General features: G+C 44.3%; 1 protein-coding gene across 1 annotated transcript; it reads right to left on the reverse strand.

The window, feature by feature from the left end:
- Window positions 1–474: 474 nt before the first annotated feature.
- PRIMA1 (proline rich membrane anchor 1) lies at window positions 475–27,524 on the reverse strand. The gene is made up of 5 exons (XM_078602484.1): window positions 27,104–27,524; window positions 21,590–21,692; window positions 20,710–20,887; window positions 18,072–18,204; window positions 475–4,495 (listed from the first exon to the last, which is right to left on the reverse strand). The coding sequence occupies exons 2-5, from the start codon at window positions 21,671–21,673 to the stop codon at window positions 4,396–4,398; spliced, it is 495 nt and encodes a 164-aa protein (XP_078458610.1). The 5' UTR covers window positions 21,674–21,692; window positions 27,104–27,524; the 3' UTR covers window positions 475–4,395.
- Window positions 27,525–27,577: the final 53 nt, after the last annotated feature.

The raw sequence follows: 27,577 nt of genomic DNA on the forward strand, positions 1-27,577 counted from the left end.
TAAAAAGCGCACCCAAATTGTCGAGAATCACACGGCGAGACAGAAATAGGAGCGTGGATGAGCGATCACGTGCAAGGTAGACGCATCGTAGTGATTGACAGAGAGAGTAGGTGGACCAGGGCGGCACACATCACTCAAAGGGACGATGGCCAGGGGAAGAGCAGCACAGTGACATCCAAGGAGAGAATGCGCCTGAGAGGACGATCACTGGGAAGATGGAGCGATGGAATCAATTGAGGTGCAGGTGTTCAATACGGAGTGTTACGTCGCAGGCCCATGGGAGATGTGCTTCACGACTTTTGGGATATCTTCATCCAGCAGTGATGATGATGATATGGTACAAAGCTCCTTCTCGCTTGTTGTATTTTCTTCGCATTTGATGTTCACGGATGTAACCAGGCCGTTGAAGTCAAAAGGCAGAACCGTGTTGTATGTGGGACAACTAAAGTGAAATACTCCCAGCAGAATCTCGCATTAAGGTAATGCCTCATTTTAATTTACACACGATAAAGATCTGATAGTATACATTGCTTTACAGTTTCCTTTGAACATATTTACAGGCAGGCATTTATGATATTCAACGAAAAGTAAAAACAAAAATTGGTTTAAGTTATGCTGCAAAAAAAAGGTATAAAAAAGCATAAAGCACCTTTGTGCATATTCCATACATGGAGCGAGAGTTGTGTTCCAGCCAGCGATGGACAGACACCCGTGATGGATAGACTTGCGCTGCGGATTCACCTCTGCGGTTGGTTACATATATTTAGCGTGTACAAACATTGCTACGAGTTAAAAGTTCCATCATGATACGTTCGATTTTTCTTGCTAAAGAATGACAAGTATGGCTTTTTTCATCGTTTGAACAATGATACGTGTTAATTATTCATAAGTGCTGAACGTGTACATTTAAACATAGCATATTGTTGCATATTGCTTCAAAACGATAGGTTGATTAAGACAAAGCTGTCCATCAAATAACTGAGACCCATATATTATTTGGCCATATATTCAGTAAATATTAAATATGTTCACACGCACAACAGTTATTCTGCTTAATATTTTCACTGTCTATTTAAAACAGCCTTCATACATTCAGCAGTGAATGCTACACAGATTATTGCGTACAATGCCACCTTTGCAATTACTGTAGAACCCTTTATACAATTATGCTAGGGATATAGAAGTGTTAACGCGTCACTGCATTTATTTGTAATTGTAAAGCTGTCTATTGTTGTCCTTTAAAAGATGTGAGATTTTCTTAATAGCCCAGCTGTGTATGTCTCAACGTATCATTAGTGGGAGTCAACATGAGTCAAATATGCTGTACAAGGTATCGGATATGGGATAAAAGATCTCAAAACATATAAATCATATTGCCAAGTTAAAATGAAAAAAAAAACCTAATCACAATAAACAAGCTGTTGCTTTATACAGTATAAACTATAAAGATGTTGTAGAGTTTTAATATATAAATAATGTTTGAAACTTTCTTGCCACATTAGTTTTGAAAAAAATGAATACTTTACACAATTTACAATTAGCATTTCCTCTAATAAATTGTATAAAGTTATCATGTACATGTTTGGCAAATGTACATTTAGTGGATAAGTATATACGTTGAAGTTGAACATTAAGACCGCACCACGTTCCAAATTGCATTTCCGTTGTAAACACAAATCGAGCCGGGGGTTCCCTGCGTGGCTTTGCACAACCTCGAGTGGATGAGCTCCTCCACGTCGCTCATGGACCTCCGGGCCCGACCCCACCCAGAACCACCGTGCCGTCTCCACGGTTAAACTCTGCGTCTTGGCACAATGCATTGCAGGACATTACACAAATACTCTAGGTACCGTTTGGGTTGCCACCTGTCCGGGAATTGGGCATCTGTGTTCGGATGGTAGGAACTTATTTGTAACCGAGATCTGGGACTGGGTTTGTGTTGAATTCTATTCCATAATACTGCAATGTTTGATGTACCTCGTGCTGAGAAATGTCCAGGTTTGGTGAAATAGTGGCAATCTTTGGTACAGTTCCTCGTCGCATATGTGACCAATTCACCGCCCACACCCAATGCAATTTTTGCACTTGGTGTAACAGTCCTTTCCTATCGATGTTCACAAATCCAAACGTGTCGTGTAGGGTCGTGCATTCCTCAGCCAGGTCGGCTCGCAAACACAAGGGACAGGGAGCAGGCCGTTGGAATCTTGACTCAGCCTATCACCCCTCCAGGGTAATTAATACGAGTACCACTTTGTGTGAAAACCAACAGCAGTTGTCCTATGGAGAAACTCACCCCCATCATAGGAATGTGGAATTTCCATAATTTGGGTTTAAGGCTCTCAAAAGGAGATGAACAACGCCTCAATGGTGATTTGAGCAATGAATCACTTGACATGTATCGTTAATCTCGTGCACACCCGCTTATAAAGCCACAGTTAAGCGTGCTTAAAGCAGTCTTGAGTGGCATATTTGTCCAATATCCTGTAATTTTACGTAGATGTTCTGATCGAGGTCTGTCACCTTTCCACAGACCAAACCCGGGTATATTTGTCGGTCAGCACTGTGCATTCGACTGTAAATAAAGTTCAACACAACACCACCAGATATCAGTGCAAATTAATTCCTGCCACAAACACACAGACGCCAATTCCCAGACTGTCTGTGCAGGTGGCAACCATTATTTCAGTTCCAAGCAAGTCGGAAATGTGACATTGTACTTCACTCATGATGCATTCCTCGCAATTGCAGCTACTCCAGCAGTCATACCAAGGATAGAGACAAATGATGAGTTTTCTTTTTCTCTGAGATGGAAAAAATATAAGTAACAATTCAACGAGCTCACCTTCAGAATATCGGGTGTACAGCGTGATCCATACCCATGGAGAGCACCAGCAAACAAATTGTTGGCGCTTTCCTCCCATCTTAAAACAAAATCTCACCTTGATTTTCAGAGCAGTTGGCAGGGGAGGCACAACTTTAGCTTGTGTTACAATAGGAACGCGTTTCAGTGACACTGACGCACACACGGTTTCTAAGTACACACACACACAGGCTCATAAATACGTACGCATACCCACGACGGCGGAGCGGCGGCGCAGCAACTCGCGTGCTGCAACGGTGAAGCCGGCAGCCTGCGTTGGATTCCCTACCATGGCTAACATCGGTAGTGGCGATCTGAACCCGACCTAAGTCCCCTCCCACTCTTGGCCAACTCGCATCGACCGGCGTTGTGAAGTCTGATTCAAACAACTCCCGTCACCAATATTGGCATGAGAAGGCCTTCATCCAGCAGTGGTCTGACACGTTTGAATATTCATATATGATTATCGCTTCTGACTCAACATGCGATTCTGAATATACACGCTCGCCGCCTTGAATGTCAATCTCCCCTTGGTTGCTCCTTATGAGAAGCTAGGCTCATCAACCCGATTGTTAGCGGAATTTATTTTTGTAAATGTTTATTTTAGGCAAACTTTTAAAAGGCAGGCCCACTGTGTCTTCAGTAAGTGAGTAAAAATTGATTAAAATGCTCATAGTTTGCACATTAAAAAGAGATGACAAATTATATAAGATGTCTCGCATGCTTGTCATTGTAGTCATCTCTCATTTTCATGAAATCAACTGGGAAAGCTCAGGAACTATTTCACTTTGTTTCAAGCCCCATGGTGTGTGGTGACCCTAAGCACATGCATTCTAAAAGTATTCACCCAGACATGTGTGAGCACATCAGGAAATGGATAATGAAAGCATCACTTTTGCAACAGATCATTGGCAAGCGCTCTCCTTCCTTAACACTCATTGGCCACGGCAAAATACTGTCTCACAATTCAGCTCTTTGCCAAACACAAGTTATGGTTTATGGGCCAAACGTGCTCAAGCAAGATTTCAGTTGGAAATTCTTTCACTATGTAATCAGACTTGTGATTGGGAAAACACATCTAAGGAGGCATTTGAAGCACCATGAACTTATATTGGAAGAACTCAAGTGGAAACGTGACGAAATTAAATCATTATTTATAACTCTGCTAAAAAAGAAACGAGGGGTATTTCCGCAGGCTTGACAGCGCATAAATAACGACAACTCAGGGACACTTTCATATATTAAGCGGGAGGCAAAATACGTCGGTCTGTTCTGAGGATGGGAAAGCTTGGCACGGAGTCGTTTGAATGATTTATACACTGTACGCTCGGTCTGCAGAATTTATCCTTGACATTTCCTCAACTCGCATGCGTATTTGCACCATTCGTCAGAATGTCAGCCCTCGGGAAATGCCTTCCTTGACGGGCTCTCGTAAGTGCGAAAGGGCATCTAAGCGTCCTAGATGACAAGGCTATTGTGGCGAATCCTTATCATTGTCCTTTGATTTTTGTTTCGTGTGATTTTTTCTCTTCTGGTCAAGCTACAGTGTTGTTGGCTTCAGTAGTTTTGTCATCTGGCATTGGAGCTGCAGACTCAGCCTGGTTCCCTCCATTCTCCTCCTTATGTAACGGTTTCCTACAAAAAGATACAAACAAAACATTTGGAGCAAAAATTTGTGAGCGCGATAACAAAATGCATGAAATGTGTCCTGTGGCCCGTTCTGCTTTGGCAGAACACCCAGCATTCCACTCCCTAACTCGACGTCTTTCTCCTGATTAAATAAAGACAACCACAGCTCAGAAGCAAGATAATTTACAATGTAACACAGTGTCACTTTGGCAGTGGTTGAACGGTGATAGTGGTGTTTGATTATTGGCCATAGCTAATATCAATCGCAAGTGATACGTGCTTTGCCATTAAGTGAGCTTAATGGATAGCATATCATCATCATCCGTTATTTGCATTGTTATTCGCCTATTCATAATAATTACAATTATTTACATGGGAGTTGTTTGATCATAATTTATCACACTATTTCTGCATATAAATGATGCACTCCCAGAAGGCCTTGCGGTTGACAGGAAGTGGCAGGACAGATATATGAAAGAGATATATTCTCCACAAAGATGCAAATGGTTATCTTTACCACACTGGTGAGTGCAAATTATTGGATGAAGGGGGAGGGCCGAGGACCATCTCATACAATCACTCGCCACTGACCTTGGATAGGAGTCAGACTCGACGGACTTGATCATTGCACAGTTGCGCTACCACTGCAACTAACAGTACACCCTGCCTGGTTAACAACCAGTAATTATAATGCTCTTTACTTTTACACAAGGAAATCAATACATAATTGAGAAGTGATGACGTTAGTATAAGAATTATATTGTATGGTATATAATTATACAGGCTATGATACTAACATTGTTGTTGTTCTTCTTGGTTCTTTCGGTAAAGTCACGTAGAAGGGAAGTAATAAAATAATAAAAATAAAACGGAGTTTTTAATCTGGGTAGTTAACCAGAGAATGAAAGTAGCTGGCACTGTGATCACATTGGATACAAAGATTTATTTATCAGATGATGAGAGTGGAATGAAGGGCAATGAGCGGCGAAGCACACAGACTAACTGGGACATTACCAAACAATTAGGGCTTGAAGCAATTTCAGGGAAAGCTGCCAGGGTTCTGTAGATGGTATCGGCACAAATGGAATGGGTCAAGGCGAGGCTTACAATTCACATAATGGGTTACATGATTTTCAGAATTAAGCCAGACATGTGGGCTCAGGGGACATGGAGTTCACTCCAAGAAGCTGCGGTGGGCGGTTTTCCTCGGGGGGCTACGGTGGATGCACATTTTTTGCACCACCCTCCCCGACTGCTCAAATGCACTTGGATTCGGTGTCTCCCAGGAAGATCCTTTCACCTGCACAAGTCCTAAAGATGCCGCTGTAGACTTTGAAAGTGCTGGGTCGTCAACCGAGGGACATTTATGATCTCCCACGCCTTAGCGGGCCACAATAAACATACGCCCAGCTGACTTAATGATCTCATTCCTCATGCAGTCGCAAAAACTGACATTTCCTCCACTTCCAGGGCCCCCCGTACATCACAGGCACCGTCGACAAGGCAATTACGGCACCCTCACAGTGCCTGGGCACTCCTGTCACGGTATTTGACAGGAGCCGTCATCGCGGGAAGATCTAGGGAAACAGGAAAACCCTGGCTTGACAGTAGCAGGCGCCGTGCTTGCCACGAGACGAATACCGCTACGCACCGCACCACGCGGCATGATTTGTCGGCATTTAAGTGCTTCTCGTGCCAATTAGCCGACTCAAGCAGTGACGGTGCACCCCAGCCCTGCCGGGTGTCCGGCGTTGCTTCAGTCTATCGGTGCTTTTTGAAGGAAAACTCTTTTGTGAGTGATAAGCCAGAAATGTATTTAAAATAAACACACAAAGCGCCATATCCATATTCATTTGAGGTTGCATTTTGAAGTTGAAGTAAATATCGAGTGACAGCCAAACAAACGCCTTCTCAGGGCAGAGCTGGGCACAGCACCCAGGGAGCCGGTGATTGACACTTCCGAGACTGAAGTTGGATGCCACAGCCGGCAAATCTCGCCGACTGCCGCGATGCCAATTTGCCATTACGCCATCGTTCCATCAGTGGTAAAATATACAAAGGAAGTCATAAAGTGTGCGTGTGTTTGTGTGTGTGTGTGCCAGTCATCTCAGTCAGTCAAGCCATGGCACCTGGGTCTGTCCCCTGACCTCTTGTCAACGGGTGTTCGACACTTCACTTGGCCTTAAAGTGCACATAACTTGGCACAAGCGCCGTGGTGACATCACCGTCACTTAGTGACGAATTGAGGTTGTTGTTGTGTTTGTATTTGTTTGTGTGTTAGGTGCTCGCGAACAGCACTTACCCCAACAGTCTGTTAAGGATATACAGGGGATCTTTATGGAGTGGTAGTGTCGCAGTTAGCGCGCTGCGCTACGAACCCAGCGACCCGAGCTTGAACAGGTCATGGGCTTCCCCTAGGTCGACTCAGCCTCAAATGAGTACCTGGTGCAGTGTGTAAACATCACCATTGGGAAGACAAAGGCGGTCCGGCGTGGTGCTGGCCACCCTCCCCCTCATGTACTGTGCCAGCCTTTATAGATGCTCGCTAATAGCACTTGCCCCAAGAGTCTGTTAAGGCTATATGGAGATCTTTGTCTTGTGCTTGGCTGTACATGAGATACGCTGGTGTGCAGGACCATATTTGTTACACAAACAATAAAGTTTAATATATGTCTGAGATGGATGATATTTTGAAGATATTTGAAAATAAAACTAATTTAATAGTGAGGTATAAATTTCGACCAGAACTACGGAATGCTCTTGTTATTTAATGAATGAACGTGGTGATTAACAATGTCAGTTATTGGGAATGGACGCCAATTCCACTCTGCTCTGAGGTGTGACAAAGGGAGGTTCAATGCCCACAGGTGCACACTGAGATAACAATGCCAACGGTCTATCCAGGAAAGCCTCCCTGAGGCTCAACACAACATTTTCACGAGGCTCCTGCATTAGTATGTCAGGTTAATACCGTTTTTAAATGTCTTTGATTACCTGGAGAAATTTGAAACAAAAATGCCAAAAATTTACTTTAAATACTCGAATATCAATTATTTACTGAAGAAAATATCTAAAAGTATCAAGCCTCTATTTTAGTGGACATGCAGTTGAATATTTAGATAATTCCATGAATGAGTAAGATGAGAAGCCTCAGCATACAAGTAAATCCTGTGCATATTAATGCGTGATGCCCTGATTTCCGCACAGATAGATTCGATCCACAGACACCCCATTAATACAATCTATACGTGATGTAGCCCAATGCTGTACTTCCAGCTGCTGGGATGCTCAAAGCCCACAGCCTTACGCCTGCAAGAGCTGAAGGGCGAAGCTAGGCTCGAGTGCTCCTTGGCTTTACAGATTCAATAACATTGAATATTGTCTCAAAGCTTCAGAGGTAACAAACAAGGGTCAGCCCATTGCAGATGGCTTCAAAAACCTCCCTCCATCTGTTGACCACATTCCAGGATTTTGGAATATTATCAAATCCACGTCGACTACTACTAACCCTTAAATAATAATTTCCATCATTGTGGAGAATGTAACAAAACAAATACGCAGATAATACATCTCCTTCCCATCTATGTCCATCCACGTAAAAAAGTGGGTTTTTTTGTCACTTCCTGTCCACCACTACCTTCTGGGAGTGCATTCTTTCCTTGTGAGTGGGCAATTCACCAGCATTGGTTCCAGCAACCCTGACTGCTGATGAGACACTGCATGTTGAAAACGGCCCAGAGTTTGGCTTGTATTGATGCAATGTTGATGAAAAGAGCCACCACTCGCAGACATAGGTGATGGGCCCAGTGGCTCTGGGGAGAGGGCACCGAGCCAGAAGCAGCACTCAGGTCCCAGGCTCAAGTGGAGGATTGAGCCGCCGACGATTCGACTCAATGTTCGAGCAAAGCGAGAGGTCACAACTCGGTCACCCACCGGTGACCCGCATGAAAAGCCATGGTAGTATATTCAATTTTACAGCTCTGAGAATGAAAAATATGATTTTGACTACCATGCGAGATCATTTCTGCATAGCAGACTCTCCCGAGTGTGTGAGTGAAAACAGGACATTTGAAAGCATGGGAAGGCGTTCATCCAGCAGTGGGTTGTACATTATTGATACATATAACATTATAATGACATCATTGTTTTATATTTAATGTCAATTCCATCCAGATTTTTGTAAAAAAAAAAAAAGCACTAACATTTACACCTTTGCTGCTTGAGTCATGTGGCATATTTATAACAACTGCTATAAGATGAATTGCTGTTGATTTGAAACCTTTCGTGACTGCAGGAACACGTACTCTCTGGTTCTTTCGGTAAAGTCACGTAGATAGAAAAAATAATAAAAGAAACACGACGTTTCGGTCGCAACACAAGCGTCCGTCATCAGCTGACTTCATCAGGTGACGGACGCTTGTGTTGCGACAGAAACGTGTTTCTTTGATTATTTTTTCTATCTACGGAGAGTATAAATTGCTGTTACGAGCCAGGGTGGGTAGAAAAACTCTGCCCCCTCCTCTGTGCAGACCAGAGGTCACGTTGATACGCAGAAGTAGTTCTGTGAAATCTCGTTCGCTAACATCGGGTGATGCAGATGCTCTGCGAGAGATGAAAATGGACATTTCGTCTCCTGACATGATGCTGATAGCACGAATGCAAAACGATCACAAAGACTAAACACATTAAAGAACGGGTTGTCTCCTCTTACATGCCGAGACAATATTTTGTTATGTTTCGTTCAGCACAATGGCAGTAGTGCACTGCATCCGATGTTCCCATTTACGCATGCTCAACCGTAGATACACAGATCCTCAGATCCGCCGCTTTAACCTCGTCCCAGGACTGCGTGTATTGCCTTGGCAAATGCGCTGAACAAAGCATGCGGCAATAGAAACGTCCTTTCCAGTGCGGTGACTTGTCAAGCAAAATGCAACCCCTGAAGGCTTAGGATTTTTGAAGGAGAAAAAAACGAGGGTATTGTTCTTTTTTGTTTTGTTTCAAAATGCAGAAAACAGCGCAGAGCATGGCAACATGTCATGGTGCAGTACTGCAGTACTGCTCGTCTCTGTGGCCAAACCTCGCACAGACTGCTGGGTAAAGTTTCCCAGCAGTCTGTTCACTCTTTTCCTTTACAACTTTGATGGTGCCGTTTGTTACTGGGTGCTTGACGTTTTAAGCCTTGGGGCCTGTGCTCAGGAATTGTATATATATATTAAAAAAAAAATCTCATCTATACGCTGCACACGCAGTGCAAATACAGTAAGAAAGCCCCATGTATCCATATTTATCATAATAATCATAGCCCATGGTTGATCCACTGTTGAATAAAAGCCTCCCCATGCCGTGTCATTCCTTTGACCGGACTTGACCATACTGGTCAGCGCAGGTTGAAGAGGACAGCACAGGACCGTTTCAGATATCACTCACGACTGATGTTCGGATGAGGCCAGACATTGAGGTGCACTAACCACGACGCCACCACTCCCCCCAAGTGCAGATTAGTGAACATCTATTTAAAACCCATGTGACAGATGGTGGCAGAGTGGGCGCTAATCGAGTACACATTTGGAAATTAAAATCTACCAGTTTATTTTTAAGAGAGATTTCTAAAATTATGAAACCGAGATACAATTCCCATTCAAAGCTCGTGGCAATAAACATTACTTCTATCGTGTGTTGAGATATATGAACGTGAACATACATTCAGTTTACTTAATCAATGTGGATCTCATCCAAGTTCTCCCCAAACTTGGAATCAGGTAACATGCAAACCACCTGCACGGATGCAAGGCATTTAGAAGTGCATTTCAGCTGCCATAATTTAAATCTACTCTTACAAAAAACGTCATGCTGCCAAGTGTATTATATATTGGCCTCATGCTAATAGACTTTGTATTGATTGCCTGAGCAGAACAGCCTGCTATTTTTTACTGCAGTGAACCAAAGTCCAGTTGGACAGCAGATCAAACATCGGAGTTCATTATGGAATCTGAAAATGCCATTTCCAAAACAATAATACATTCTAAAACTTTATTACAAAATGCCAGACACTTTGGAGTGTTCTCTCTGTGACGATATCAATGTCTGCTCTATTCATATGCAGATGCAGGCTGCTAAAAATAAAATGAAGAATTGCCTGAAAGTGCAACTGACATTAAGATATTTATGGCAGTGCAATACGCAGCATTTTTCATGTGGACTGCATTTAGCACGTTTAATTATGTTATCCGCTTCCTTTAGAGAGGGACATTTTTTGACATAATTATTTTATCAAGACAAATAAGTGCTGCCACGCACATTATTTTCTCTGCTAATGGGACCTACCAAAAAACCTGCTGCAACATATCATCTACCGACATTTAATTAGAGCAAACCCTTGTTTGTGTTGGGGATCAGTGCACCCCAAGTGCGACCTTCTCACACGCACTCACTCCCACGTCCTTTTGTTACTAATAATCGCGTGCCACCGTTATTAGAGAGGAGTTCAAAAGCGGGATGACGCATAGCTCCGTGTTGTATCCTTGAGATGCGTTTCGGGACGATGCTTTGTTATGCCGTTCGTAGGCACGGAGGCGACGTGCAGTGGGGCGTACGGCGGTGGTGGTGGCCGCAGCAGCAGCAGCAGCAGGGAGGTTACGCGCAACTGACAGTGTGCTTAGTATCGCTGCAACTCACCTTCAGCAAAACCCCGGACCGCCAGGAAAACCTCAGCCACGGCCAGCCTTGTGGCTACGGGCCATGCCCAGGTAGACAAAACAGACATGGGGCACTGTTGGGCCATTCAGCTATCAATTATGAGTCTATTTCTAATCAAGGCAATGTGATTTCCAGCCCAAATGATCATTGAGGCGGTGCTCATCTACTGGTGGAAATTCCACATTCCTATAGTGGGGGCGAGTCTCCCCACAGGACACCTACTGTTGACTTCCACACAAAGTGGAACGAGTTTTATCAATCCCAAAAGGCTGATGGGCCCAGTCAACCCTCAATATTCCTACTGCGAGCCTCCCATGATCCCGCTGAACCGCCTGGCCAGTTACCTTTTCTAGATACGGTGGCTCTGAGCCCCAAAACACACGGACAACGTCTGTGTCAGATCATTCATTATACATGTCTACAACAGATGCAGGCACGAGACAAAGTCATATTAATGTTCTGTGCACAACTAGCAGGGCTCACGATGTCTGCATTGAATGGCTACTGTCACATGGGACCCAGGGCACTCAATAGCACAAGGCATGTATTTGCAACTAATCAATCAACCAAGGAAGGCATCAATCAAGAAAGACTGCCAAACATCTGACAAGTGCGACATCCAACCACTGTAAAGCTACGAGACTGGTTTGTCAGTACCTTCGCTCCAAACGAAACCCCCCTCCCCCGAATCTCAAGGACATAACACACTCAGGTGTATTGGTTTGGTTGTGGCAATGCTTTGACATTTTAAAATAAAGTATTTAAAGAAGAAAACAGCTCTTGAGAGTTCAGACTGGACCGGCAGTGGCTCAGTGGAGCGTAAACGTGGAGAGTGCAGCTGCCCTCTGCCACTCTGGTGTCATCTTGGTCATGGTAACAACATTGATTGTGGTGATCACAATCATCCACATGGGAATTAACAACGTTGATTGAGGTAATCACAATCATGCACATGGAAATTAACAACGTTGATTGTGGTGATCACAATCATGCACATGGAAATTTAACAACGTTGATTGTGGTGATCACAATCATACACATGGGAATTTAACAACGCTGATTGTGGTGATCACAATCATACACATGGGAATTTAACAACGCTGATTGTGGTGATCACAATCATACACATGGGAATTTAACAACGCTGATTGTGGTGATCACAATCATACACATGGGAATTTAACAACGTTGATTGTGGTGATCACAATCATGCACATGGGAATTTAACAACGCTGATTGTGGTGATCACAATCATACACATGGGAATTTAACAAAGCTGATTGTGGTGATCACTATCATACACATGGGAATTTAACAACGCTGATTGTGGTGATCACAATCATACACATGGGAATTTAACAACGTTGATTGTGGTGATCACAATCATACACATGGGAATTTAACAACGCTGATTGTGGTGATCACAATCATGCACATGGGAATTTAACAACGTTGATTGTGGTGATCACAATCATACACATGGGAATTTAACAACGTTGATTGTGGTGATCACAATCATACACATGGGAATTTAACAACGTTGATTGTGGTGATCACAATCATACACATGGGAATTTAACAACGCTGATTGTGGTGATCACAATCATACACATGGGAATTTAACAACGCTGATTGTGGTGATCACAATCATACACATGGGAATTTAACAACGCTGATTGTGGTGATCACAATCATACTAATAGGAATTTAACAACGCTGATTGTGGTGATCACAATCATGCACATGGAAATTTAACAACGCTGATTGTGGTGATCACAATCATACACATGGGAATTTAACAACGCTGATTGTGGTGATCACAATCATACTAATAGGAATTTAACAACGCTGATTGTGGTGATCACAATCATGCACATGGGAATTTAACAACGCTGATTGTGGTGATCACAATCATACACATGGGAATTTAACAACGCTGATTGTGGAGATCACAATCAATGCAAATGGGAATTTAACAACGCTGATTGTGGTGATCACAATCATACACATGGGAATTTAACAACGCTGATTGTGGAGATCACAATCAATGCAAATGGGAATTTAACAACGCTGATTGTGGTGATCACAATCATGCACATGGGAATTTAACAACGCTGATTGTGGTGATCACAATCATACACATGGGAATTTAACAACGCTGATTGTGGTGATCACAATCATGCAAATGGGAATTTAACAACGCTGATTGTGGTGATCACAATCATGCACATGGGAATTTAACAACGCTGATTGTGGTGATCACAATCATGCACATGGGAATTTAACAACGTTGATTGTGGTGATCACAATCATGCACATGGGAATTTAACAACGCTGATTGTGGTGATCACAATCATGCACATGGGAATTTAACAACGTTGATTGTGGTGATCACAATCATACACATGGGAATTTAACAACGTTGATTGTGGTGATCACAATCATGCACATGGGAATTTAACAACGCTGATTGTGGTGATCACAATCATACACATGGGAATTTAACAACGCTGATTGTGGTGATCACAATCATGCACATGGGAATTTAACAACGCTGATTGTGGTGATCACAATCATACACATGGGAATTTAACAACGCTGATTGTGGTGATCACAATCATGCACATGGGAATTTAACAACGTTGATTGTGGTGATCACAATCATGCACATGGGAATTTAACAACGTTGATTGTGGTGATCACAATCATGCACATGGGAATTTAACAACGTTGATTGTGGTGATCACAATCATACACATGGGAATTTAACAACGTTGATTGTGGTGATCACAATCATACACATGGGAATTTAACAACGCTGATTGTGGTGATCACAATCATGCACATGGGAATTTAACAACGCTGATTGTGGTGATCACAATCATGCACATGGGAATTTAACAACGTTGATTGTGGTGATCACAATCATACACATGGGAATTTAACAACGCTGATTGTGGTGATCACAATCATGCACATGGGAAGTTAACAACGCTGATTGTGGTGATCACAATCATGCACATGGGAATTTAACAACGCTGATTGTGGTGATCACAATCATACACATGGGAATTTAACAACGTTGATTGTGGTGATCACAATCATGCACATGGGAATTTAACAACGCTGATTGTGGTGATCACAATCATACACATGGGAATTTAACAACGCTGATTGTGGTGATCACAATCATGCACATGGGAATTTAACAACGTTGATTGTGGTGATCACAATCATACACATGGGAAGTTAACAACGCTGATTGTGGTGATCACAATCATGCACATGGGAATTTAACAACGCTGATTGTGGTGATCACAATCATACACATGGGAATTTAACAACGTTGATTGTGGTGATCACAATCATGCACATGGGAATTTAACAACGCTGATTGTGGTGATCACAATCATACACATGGGAAGTTAACAACGCTGATTGTGGTGATCACAATCATGCACATGGGAATTTAACAACGCTGATTGTGGTGATCACAATCATACACATGGGAAGTTAACAACGCTGATTGTGGTGATCACAATCATGCACATGGGAATTTAACAACGCTGATTGTGGTGATCACAATCATGCACATGGGAATTTAACAACGTTGATTGTGGTGATCACAATCATACACATGGGAATTTAACAACGCTGATTGTGGTGATCACAATCATGCACATGGGAATTTAACAACGTTGATTGTGGTGATCACAATCATACACATGGGAATTTAACAACGCTGATTGTGGTGATCACAATCATACACATGGGAATTTAACAACGCTGATTGTGGTGATCACAATCATGCACATGGGAAGTTAACAACGCTGATTGTGGTGATCACAATCATACACATGGGAATTTAACAACGCTGATTGTGGTGATCACAATCATACACATGGGAATTTAACAACGTTGATTGTGGTGATCACAATCATACACATGGGAAGTTAACAACATTGATTGTGGTGATCACAATCATACACATGGGAATTTAACAACGTTGATTGTGGTGATCACAATCATGCACATGGGAATTTAACAACGCTGATTGTGGTGATCACAATCATACACATGGGAATTTAACAACGTTGATTGTGGTGATCACAATCATGCACATGGGAATTTAACAACGCTGATTGTGGTGATCACAATCATACACATGGGAATTTAACAACGCTGATTGTGGTGATCACAATCATGCACATGGGAATTTAACAACGTTGATTGTGGTGATCACAATCATACACATGGGAAGTTAACAACGCTGATTGTGGTGATCACAATCATGCACATGGGAATTTAACAACGTTGATTGTGGTGATCACAATCATGCACATGGGAATTTAACAACGCTGATTGTGGTGATCACAATCATACACATGGGAAGTTAACAACGCTGATTGTGGTGATCACAATCATGCACATGGGAATTTAACAACGCTGATTGTGGTGATCACAATCATACACATGGGAAGTTAACAACGCTGATTGTGGTGATCACAATCATGCACATGGGAATTTAACAACGCTGATTGTGGTGATCACAATCATGCACATGGGAATTTAACAACGTTGATTGTGGTGATCACAATCATACACATGGGAATTTAACAACGCTGATTGTGGTGATCACAATCATGCACATGGGAATTTAACAACGCTGATTGTGGTGATCACTATCATACACATGGGAAGTTAACAACGCTGATTGTGGTGATCACAATCATGCACATGGAAATTTAACAACGTTGATTGTGGTGATCACAATCATGCACATGGGAATTTAACAACGCTGATTGTGGTGATCACAATCATACACATGGGAAGTTAACAACATTGATTGCGGTGATCACAATCATGCACATGGAAATTTAACAACGCTGATTGTGGTGATCACAATCATACACATGGGAATTTAACAACGTTGATTGTGGTAATTATTGTGGTAATTTTTTGGTTGGCATTGCAAAAATACCTCCAAGAAAGATGAAGGGACAATGCGTGGTGGGTGGCAACAGGCACATGGGCGGTGACACGACCCAGTGGTCGTGTCTTCACCGCCTGTTGCAGAGATCCGTGGTTCCCTCCTGGAAGCCTGCCTTGGTTAATACTGGCGGTGCATTAACCATGAAATATATATTTCACTTTTAAACACTTTGCAGGAAAACTTAGCAGAAAAAGTCTTGACATTTAAGTGAGGCTTTCCTTGATTAAAAAATAAAATTACATTATTATTTTGGGGAATGTTGGTACAGTGGTTGGCCCAGTATTGTTACATTCAAAAATGAACGTAGAAAAATACATGATATATATGTAGAATACATATATATCATGTATTTTATTATTTATTTTTTAGCTTTGTTTCCCAAAATTTACCTAATTATATCATATAATTTACATGAAGTATTCATCCAGATATCTCCCACAGCAATGCATCCCTTCATGTCAGAGAACAGCCCACAGAAGCTAATGTCACAAAGCTACCTTTGAGATCCCTTCAAGTGACCTCTGATCTATGCAGAGGTCACCTGAAGGCACTTTGCCATCCACTCTACCGCGAGGGGTAATGTTCGTTGCGTGCCAATCTATTTCTCAAAGCTGGAATTTAGGCAAAAGTGCAGACCCAAGTTTAGTAAGATTATTTTTGTTAGTTCAAACATTGGTGACCAAGTTGAGACGTCAACTCTCTCCACCCGAGGACCCGGTTTGATCGCAGGCACCTGCCTGGATTCAAACTCAGGAACTCAGCAGTGCCCGCTCAGTGCTCTGACCCCTGAGTCACCTGGCCACCTCTAGTTTACTCGGTGTGTGGAATTAAAATGTAAACTCATCCCATCTGTAATTAATGTGGTTAGCTTGCTATACGACTCCCTGAGAGCCCATGGGAATCCTCTGCATCATCATTGAATGGTTATTGTTATGGCTTTTTCCAAAAGAATGATCCTATTCTGACAACTGTGACAAATGTAATGTGGCAACATTAAAATATTTCCATAATTGCAGTAAGGCAGGGCCTGCAATGTGTTGTCTTTATACTTGTCTTCGATGACGTAGATAATTGTGCATTCAAAACTAACAGCTCCTAGTAAATTTGCCTTCACAAAGTAATTTTGAAAGTGGAAGGTTCATGAATATTCATATGGCACACTTTTTCCACGCTATCCAGACTACGCAGTCCTCAGTGTTTGTATGAAACAGAAACAACGACAATAGTTGTCTTGTGCATAGACTTCTCCTTGCCATAGGAATGCGGAATTTCCACCACTGGCTCAGGGCTGTAAACAGGCAATGCTCATTTGAACAGGAAATCACTTTGCCTTTGAGAGACAAGGAAGGCCCTTGGTTGACTGCCCACAATCCGGTAATTTTGGGGGAAAAGTTGATGGATCAGATAGATTTGTGAAACTCCTGAACCACTGGGCTAGCAAGGGGTCGAGGAGCACAGCACTGTGGTTATTGAATGCATCTGTGCAGAATCTTGTTTTCCCTTCTATGGGTGGGTTTTATCTTGGTTCTCTGGTTTCCTGCCATACACAGAGCACTCTTTAAAAAAATAAACTGTCCAAACCTTCCCGTGTAGAATCCGCCTGAAAATATTTTTTACATTCAGTGAGGCTTTCTTGAATAAATATTGACATCATGATTATGGGGAATGTGGGTGCAATGGTTAAAGCAACTGCATGATGAACCTGGCGACTTGAGTTTGATTCCCTGCCACGAATAACTTCAGTGGCGAGTGACATCTGAACCGGTCCCAAGTACCCCCCCTTCACCGCGCTGACCAGTTTGGTGAAGCATAGTTCAAATAATAACAACAGTGGATTGACAAAGGACCTTCATTATTACTGTAACGGTAATTTTACAATTGTTGGCTTACCTCCGGATGGCCTTGTAGCAGATGGTGACCAATAGGATGATGGCTAAGAGAATCACGCCACCCACCACCAGGAAAACGACCAATTCCAGCCACTGGCTGTCTTCTATCACAGGCCCTCTGGTTGGGTTTGGTACTAAATTGAAAACAGAATAAACATGCATGGAGCAAGAATCACAGACTGTGCTTTTTGAAGGGCTGGGGATTGAGCATGGTTACAGCAGTGAAAGTAAAAAAAAATAACTTAGCTTAAGCACGTAAACATCGCGCAGTGTAAATGACTGAAAATTGTGGACGACGGTACATTTTGCGTTGTGGCCTCGTGGAAGGTCGAATGTCGTTCTAATTCACCTGCCATGACCGGCCACACCTGTTGTGGTGCATTACCGTGGATCTCAACGTCCCAAATCCCAACTCGCCAACACTCGCCAAATCCACCGTTACTTACTTTGGCACAGCGCGGTAATGCTTGTGTGTATTCCCGTGGTTTTTCAGCTGTCAAGTGGCATATTGCGAGAGCCTTGTTACAAGTTCCGCACGTCAGTAACAAAATTAATTATGGCCTAAAACCGAGGGAGTTCACCTCATCAATCACGTATGTGGTGCCTTGTCAATAAGCTAACCACACTTTTAGCTGTGCTAGGAAATCCATTTATGTAATTAAATCAGAGCGAAAAAAAATCATGGAATTCCTGCTTCAGGAACATTTCCCATGGTAGAAACATTCTTACCGATTAGGGTACAGGCACTGAAATGTGATGTCCCCTGCTGACCTGTCAGCCCTCTCTCAGCAGCTGAACCAATCAACATTTCCACTTCTTTGTTTCAGTATTCAAATGCACAGTATATGAAGACTATAGACAACAGAAACAAATTAGGCGTTATTGTTAATTTCCATTATTTGAACTTATACGATACATTCCATGTCCACAATAAATTGCATATATGCATGCAGGGAGATGCACTTTATTAACAAAATGCTTTAAAAGGTATCCACATGTTGCCGCATCATTTGCACAGAGATTACAGTGATCATGGGAATCGTACATTTGAGATGTGGAATTACACAAAGCAGCATCGTGCGCATTCAAATGCGCGTTTTGCGGCCGTCTGGGGCTCTCTTTCCTTCCGATATTAGGAAGCAAATGGATCTATGCACTTTTAAATGTAGATAAAAAACTAATTTCTTTAGAACTGCGTTTTGTGTTTAATGTGTTGTCCTCCCCCCGCACCTCCAATTAGCACGGTTGGCTACGTACGGTGCGAAAGTTCAACATACATACTTACAGAAAGCATACATACGAAACACGTGCCGACAAACGGAGATACACACAACAACAAACATTAAGGAAGCGTTGCATTTCTTTTCGCAAACAATAAATAAAACAATCGCCTTAATTATATTCACACAGCGAAATAATAGAGTGAAATATAGTAGTTTAAAAGCAAAAGTATTCTCACTTTAAGTGTGCTGTGTGCACACTGGATTGAACTGTTCTTTTAAAAAAATTGCCACCCAGGTCTAACAGGAATTATATTTTGCAATTATCCACTCTTTAAACAATATTACCACAGAGTGAACCTTTATTTTAGGCTGGATTAAAACAATCTTTGCTACCCCACTAGATATGATTAAGTGACTTATCTGGTCTGGGCCCATGGACTTCCCGTGCACGTGTAGACACATATGCCTCAAACACAACCCTCATATCGCCATGTGCCAAGTGCTGTTAGCCAGCGCATATTAAAGCCAGCATGGCACATGTAGGGATGGTGTGGTCAGGTCCAACTTCAACTACAAAATTAGGTGCTAATATAAGACCAAGTCATCCTCAGGGAGGCCCAGGACAAGTTCAGATATCACCCATGGTTAGCCATGGCTGACAATCAATCTGGTAGTAACCTGGTTGAGAGAACAGTACGCTAACCACTCTGCCACTGCTCTCCAAAGCATATGCACACACGTTGGTAATGCATAATAACGTGCATTGGGTGGCGCAATAGACCTGGGTTTTATCGCTGTGTAGAGTGCCTTTTCCGTGTGTACTCTGTATGTTCTACCCCTGTGATGCGTGGATCCCTCTGGGATTCCCCATTCACTCCCACAGCTAGAACACCCAACGTCAACGGTGGTCGCCAAATATCCCAATGTAGCAGGACCCGAGTGAAAAAGTATTTTCGAAATCAGGGTCGCTTTCCCGGATAAATAAACAATTATTCTTTTATTTCATATGGATGGATGAAATATGTCTAACTTTTCATGTGTCTATTTCTGGTATAACCGGACTGATGATTATTTTGGGTTGTGTATTATAGAGTTTCGTGTCGAACGAGGACCCATATTAACTCGAGTGGGTCCTTGCCTATTGCATCTGCCAGTTCACCAGCTCAAGCAAGCCTGACTCTGCTGACGAGACACTGAATGTTTAACCCGGTCCAGAGTTTTCTCGTGCTAACCAATGCTGCCGAAGTCACACGCTCCACACCAAAGCCGTGCGGCAGATATGTTCAGGGGGCATACTGGCTGCCGGTTGATTTTGTCACTTTAAATTCTTCACGATGCCACTCGTGATGGTTGTGCGTTATTCTCACGATTATTCTCATTGTACACGGAGGCGTTGGAATCGGGTTGAATACTCACGGGGCAATGGTGGTGGTTCCCTGGGCTTGTGTTTGCGCAGAGGCGGTGGTGGAGGCAGCGGGGGCGGCGGACTGATCATGCACAGGCTCCGGCAAATGCCGGCAATGTCGCCGCCGCTTTCCGTCCTGGAGAATTCTCGGCCACCCGGCGACCTCTGTGCCTGCTCAGCTTTAACCACCTTGGAACAGCAGCAGCAGCAGCAGAAGCAGCAGAAGAGGTCATGCTGGGCCCTGCGCCACCAAATGTCCTTGGCACCACCCAAGTTCACCCTCCGCTGTGGTGAATCACTGTCACGGTGGCTCCCCATTATGACAGCTTTAGTGCCCCCCACCCATCAGAGAGAAAAGAATTATTATATTAACAGCAGTAAGGAGTTGGTAGCATGGATGGTCGTGGGAAGAGATTTTAGACTGGAGGGGCAGCAGAGAAGAAGCTACAATCTCTCAATGAGTGGTGCTTCACGCAGTTTTGAGAGAGGTCTTGGTCATTCAAGCAGAGAACACGTGGTGAGGAGTGCAGAAAGACACAAGAGGGGTGAGAGATAGACTTACCAGGTTCGCGAGAGCGTCCTGTAACACACCTCGTAGCTAGTTGGTAACGGTTTACACGAATTGTTAAGTCTTTGATTGGCTGAACAGCGAAGCCTCGGAGCATCAAACAGTTTCAAAACACGTTATGGCCGTGTTGGGGTTCAGTGCCACCATTGACAGCTGCGGCGTCGTGACCGGCACTTCCACGCCCATGAGATGACCGTGATCGTGCAGATTCAGCACCCGTGTTGATGTCTAGGATGAGCAACCTTTAACGCGAATCTGTGAAGTGTGATTAGAATGACTGTATTGCTGCTATTACCAACAGCGGAAGCATAGTTGTTACTCACTTGGAAAACTGCGACCAATACGGCTGCAGTGAAGTGAGCCGACACGACGGGCCAAGAGACATGTCTGGGATCCCAAGCCAGCATTCCGACAGTGGGCAGGAGTCTGGACATTCAGAAAGTATAGTTACTCAAGACAACAACAGCCACGACAATAACAAAGCCGGACCAACAACGTCAGGGACATCCATCCAACTTGCCCTGATTGCACAAAAACAAGGAGGTCTGTGGAAAAGCCATAACGGAATTGCAGAACAGGCAACGCGTTTCCCCTCCGCTACAAATCACTTCAAATCGTACATCCACATGCAGCAGTCACGGTTTCGTGTCCCTACAGTGGTCCACGTGCACCCTCGGAGCCCAGGCAGACGCTGCCCATTACTCATTTCGTTTGAAAGTGTGCAGCCCACCTCCCTATCCACTGCTGGATGAGACCAGAAGCCCCTCTGGGAACACCTGGGATATCGATCCACTGCATTTTTGTCTGGATCTCAATTGCCCCTGGGATGACTCGCGTTGTTCCGGTCTACACGATCGGGACTCACGGACGGCGGCAATGCGACTCGTACGGCTGGATTGGCACGCCGTGCAGGTTGGTCTGTGCGGGTTGGTGAAGGCGGGGGTTACAGACGTACACACGCAGATGTAATTTAATATGCGGCGTCATACATCCCACGTGCCGTCAACTTAGTCAAGAAGTCAGCTCCTCGTGGCGAGGGGAGTCAGCGCCGATACCATCTTCTTACTGGGCTCACGATGCTACGTTCCCAAAGCCACTCTCATTCTGCCGCTGCTCATGAGTGCTGTCAGATGAAGCCAGAGGCCTCCCAGTGGCGAGGGCGATGGCACAACGCAGTCGACCGATAACCCAGCTTCCCTTGGAAGCCTTGCGGTCTTAATGGGCTCTTCCGCGGTTACCCATTAAGAAATAAGCAAACAACAGACTCCTTCTCATAGCTGTCCCTCCACATTAGAAAATAAAATACAAAATTTGGGACCAGTCACGAGACTCAATGTCTCACCAGCAGGGTGAGGATTGCTTGTCACAATGCTAGTGACCTGCTACGTGTGAATAGGCAAGGATCCATTCCTGTGTGGCTGATGGCATGTGCGAAACACACTTTTCATTTTGTATGTGGTCGGACAAATATGTAAAGGAGTGAAGCGAGTCGGTAGTTTAATTCTCCACAATGACGCTCGTCGTGTTGTGGTTAAACACACGGTACCGATCTCCCCACAACGTGGGACGTCTCCCACGTGCCGCTAGCAAAAGTGCGAAGGCGCCGTGGCGCCACAGAACCGTGAAACATGGAGGGATTGCGCTTGCGTGCGCCTAATGTAACCTAATGGGAAGCGGTGCCACACAATGAACAACCAATGGAAAGCGTCATTATGGGCTCCCTCATGGGAACGAACTTCATGGGTTTGAGCATGGGATCCATCACGGGGTCGAGCGTTGAATCAAAATCGCTAATATTTCTATCGACTCGTGTTCCGTAACTCCTTATATGGACAATTGCCTTATTTGGGCATAACACACCTAATTTTCAATATTTCACGAACTCATTCTCTCCTTTAGAGCACCGCGTGGCTTCTCCCCCAGAGGGATTAATCTCCTGGCGCACACCTCCCTCACCCAGTGAGGCGAGGAATCCCACTCCCATCCAGCAACGGCGGGTGCGGTGGCGGAATGTGCTAATTCGGCCAAGCGAGCTTGATTTCTAGCAAAGGTTCACTGACATCGGTGACGAGTTATGGATATGTTCTTTATTTTATATGTATTACGTTTCTTTACCCAGGAAAGCCTGGGTAAACAAGCGTCATGAAGTCACGTAGAATGGAAATAATGAAATAATAAAAATAAACATAATAAGATACAATTCTCACGACGTTTCGGCCACAACGCAAGCAGCCGTCCTCGGGTAAAGAACAGGGTTGTCGGAAAGACAGCGTTCTAATGAACACTGCTAAGCTTAACTTATGTTTATTTTTATTAGAACGCTGTCTTTCCGACAGCCCTGTTCTTTACCTGAGGACGGCTGCTTGTGTTGTGGCCGAAACGTCGTGAGAATTTTATGTTATTATGTAGATTTTTATTATTTTATTATTTCCCTTCTACGTGACTTTACAGAAAGAACCAATAAAATGAATCCATGCAGTCACGAAAGCTTTAAATCTGAAAAATAAAAAGCGTCATGAACGAGTTGTATCGATCCCGAAGGGCTGATTCGCCGAGTCAAACCTCGACCTTCCGACCGCAAGCCTCCCGTGATCCCGCTGAGACACCTGACCAGTGGACATCTCGATACGGTGGCTCTGAGCCCCAAAGCATGTCGTGACGTTTTCAGGAGGGTCCTGCCAATTAATCTCAGTAGGGGGGGGTCGATAATTGCTACGTATATTCCAATGGAAAAACATTTCCGGGAAAAGTTTTTAATTGGGATCAGGATGCCGTCACACAATGGCCTTACTCTTGCGAATGACGCCACGGGATATTTAACGTCCACTCTGAAGCAGATGGCACAGATATTTTATGAATAAACCTTTACTGCCACCCCCCTTCACCAACCCACATTGACAAATGCAGTGATGTTTAGTCAAACAACTTCTACGACTGACACGCAGTGGCGAGACGTTCATCCAGCAGGGGATTAAGATGGTTGTAAATGTATAATTTGTATAATTATATAAGCGCTAATCTACACAGACATGTGCTTTTCAGCTTACACCATGAGTATACACCAGATATATATAAGCTGCATCACATAAGCCTGCAAACTAAATAAATAATGTATAAATACATTCATTTTGTTTTTACATATCCGCACACATTATTTATATGCATGCTATCATGCCTTGTCCTATCGGCCTTCAATACCAACCATTATCGATCAGTATTTATTTTAACAATTTATCTCCCGACCAGTTTCGATTGATATTTTGTAATCCACCCGCAGTCGGGCTTGTTGCTACAATGTTATTAGATGTTTCTGACAAGAGCTTTACTTCCCAACGACAACGCAAGCAATAAATAAAGTATAAATAAAAACCTCAACGCATGGTCGTGGATGGGCAATAACCCGTGATGACGCGTTGTTAGACGTTTAAACATCGAGTTTAGTCTCACGATCCTGCTACGATGGGTGACCCTCCACGTGTGGAACAGCTGTTGCGGGCTGCAGCAGGGAGCTGCACTGTCAGTCGAGGGCAGAACAACGAAATCCATCGTTGTGTTGTACCATACGACATACCACACCGTCTATGCTCCCCACCGTCACCCACCCGCACTGACCAGCATGGTGAAGTATGGTCAAACAACACCGACGACATTGAAACGTGTTCTCAAAGGCTACAAAATATATTTCGTGCAAATAATTGTCTCTGGGCCATTGAAATACAATAAATAGTAATTATCTTAAGGGCTCAAAGCTCAAACGTGTGCACATAGTTGGTTTCAGAGTGGCATAGACGCCTCTTCCACCCTGCACGGAACTGCACGCAGGGTTATGTAATGTTGATGCCGATAGGGCCTTTGCTTTTAAATATCTGGCAACTCACCAGCGTTGGTTTAAAATCAGAATATTTATACTGGAGGAATACAATGCGCTATGAAGGTCTTTTTCACAGATGTCCAGGAGTGGCACGTGAGAACGTTACCTCGCCAGGTAAAGCCCACTCAGCCATGAGCTTCTTATTCAGAAGCGACCTGGCCACAAATGATAGCTCAAAGAAATGGCTTATCATGTGGATATTTACGGCAGCAAAATCATCTAAACGCAAGTTTAAGCAAACGTGACTCTCATAGTTACACTTGTTTAATTAAACTCGTACACTGTAATTACACTTGTTTAATTACACTAGTATAATTACACGTGTTTATCCAGGAAAGCCTCGCCGAGTCTCATGACTTGGTCACGGGGGGGGGGGGGGTCCTGCCAAGTTTTGGCAGGAGGCGGCGATGATCGCGAGAGATATGCAATCCCAATTGAGTAATTTTGCGCGTAATCGTTCGAATGTTGACGAATGCAGACCACATGACGCCAGCACACAGAGGCCTCTCGCGAGCGACGTGATGGCACCTTTAGCGGCGTCCACTGTGAAGCAGTGAATACACGGGGCGCGAGTGACCAGGGAGTCCTCTGGCATCCAACCGGGAACCCTGCAACAGAAGCGGCGAACGCGCTCCGGCTGGGTGCTTCTGCTGATGAGACGCTGAATATTGAAACGGGTCCAACGCTTTCTTACGTAAAAAAAAACAACGCTGCTGAAAAATGTACCCCTAGAACATCGTGTGGCCGATGGGGGGTGTGTTGAAAGATACTTTGTTTTTAATGCGGAGCTATTGTGGTTCTCGGTTCGCAACTAGAGCGTGGGGTTTGATCTGAAGTGCGCTCACATCTCAATCACGTTAGATCAGTGGTTCTTAATCTGGGGTGCACGCACCCCCTGGGAGGTGCGAGACACGGCCAGATTTTTTTTAAGGTAAATCATCGAAACACATTAAACACGGGCACGTAAGTACAACGACTTTGTTTCATCAAACCGATGTATTCATTAATATCATTTTTTTAAAAATGTACGATTGAGAATCAAAGGGGTGCAAGGCTGCAGTAAAGGTTAAGAACCACTGCTTTAGAGGCGGCAACGTTTACACGCAGAGGCATGAATGTTGGACACTTTACATCAGAGATGTCAAAAGAGTGAAGGAAACACCCTGTGAGCTAAGACACGGGGAGTTTGTAAGGATAATGAAAACATAAACTTTTCTCAACGGACACCTTTAAATAAAAAAAAATGTTCAATTAACAACAAAGATCTTCCGCGTCCCCTACACAGGCTCTTGGGCAAGTGCTGTTAGCGAGCGCCTATTGACACGACGCACCAGCGCAGGAGTTGCTGTAGGCAGAACCACGCCCAGACACACAAGAAAACGACACTCGTGCCAGACAAGCAACATCACGCGCGCTGTGATTGTTCACTCGAGTATTTCACTTTCTTTCTGAACTACAGGCCGTTAAAATAGCAGTACTTTAAACTGGCTCGCATACATAGACCTCATACCCCCCCCCCCCCCCAATAGCCTGAACAGACTCGCGGGGAAAGTGCTGTTAGCGAGCAGGAACGGCACACGAAAGGGTGGGTGGGTGGTCAACACCACGTCCGGCCGCCTTTTTCTCCCCAGTGACGAAATTTATACACGGCACCAGGTGCTCAGTTGAGGTTGAGTCGATCTAGGGGATACCCAGGCCAGGTTCAGATAATCATCACTGGTGTTGGTCGTTGAGCGGGAATCAAACTCAGGTCTCCGAGTTCGTATCGCAGCGACACAGCGTTACGCATACATGTAGAAGCACACAGGCGTACAAACACAGACGTACTAACACACACACACTGATACACGCACATCGGAGACAACGCGCTCTCAGCGCGCGTGGTCGCGGCAAAGTTATCCGTCCCTTGCGCACAGCGAGGAAGACACCGAGCCCCTACTTCCTCCTGCAGCATCTCCCCGCTTACTGGCTGGGCTGCGAGGGAAGAGGCTCCTGGATGCGTCAACTCGTCCGCCAGGTCCCAGCGGCATGGGGCGTCCGCGGCTGTTGCGCCTCGCCGCGATCAGCAGCAGTGTCCGACGCGCTGGGTGCGGGACCTCCGGCAGCCGCCTGCGCGGCCCTGGCAGCGGCGTGGGGCTGACTCCATCGGGCGCATCATCTCCGCTGCGCCGAGCCGCCGCCACGACCAAGACAGAACCCACCCAAAACAAACCGGCAAACAAACGATGCGCGGAAACCCGAGACCAAACGCACACACAACACACAAAATCAAAATCAAGAAATTGAATCTAGAGGGCCAGAGGAGACGCCATCCCTCGGTGCGGTCAAGCACTCGCGAAAGCACAAAGCGAGCAAACAACAAATGCGAGTGAGCTTCCACAAACGCGCCGCGCACCCCGGCGCGGCTTAGCCACGCGTGTCACCTTGGGGAACCATCAAT

This window comes from Lampetra planeri, chromosome 18, assembly GCF_965212315.1.
Source record: "Lampetra planeri chromosome 18, kcLamPlan1.2.h2, whole genome shotgun sequence".
Taxonomy (NCBI): Eukaryota; Metazoa; Chordata; class Hyperoartia; order Petromyzontiformes; family Petromyzontidae; genus Lampetra; species Lampetra planeri.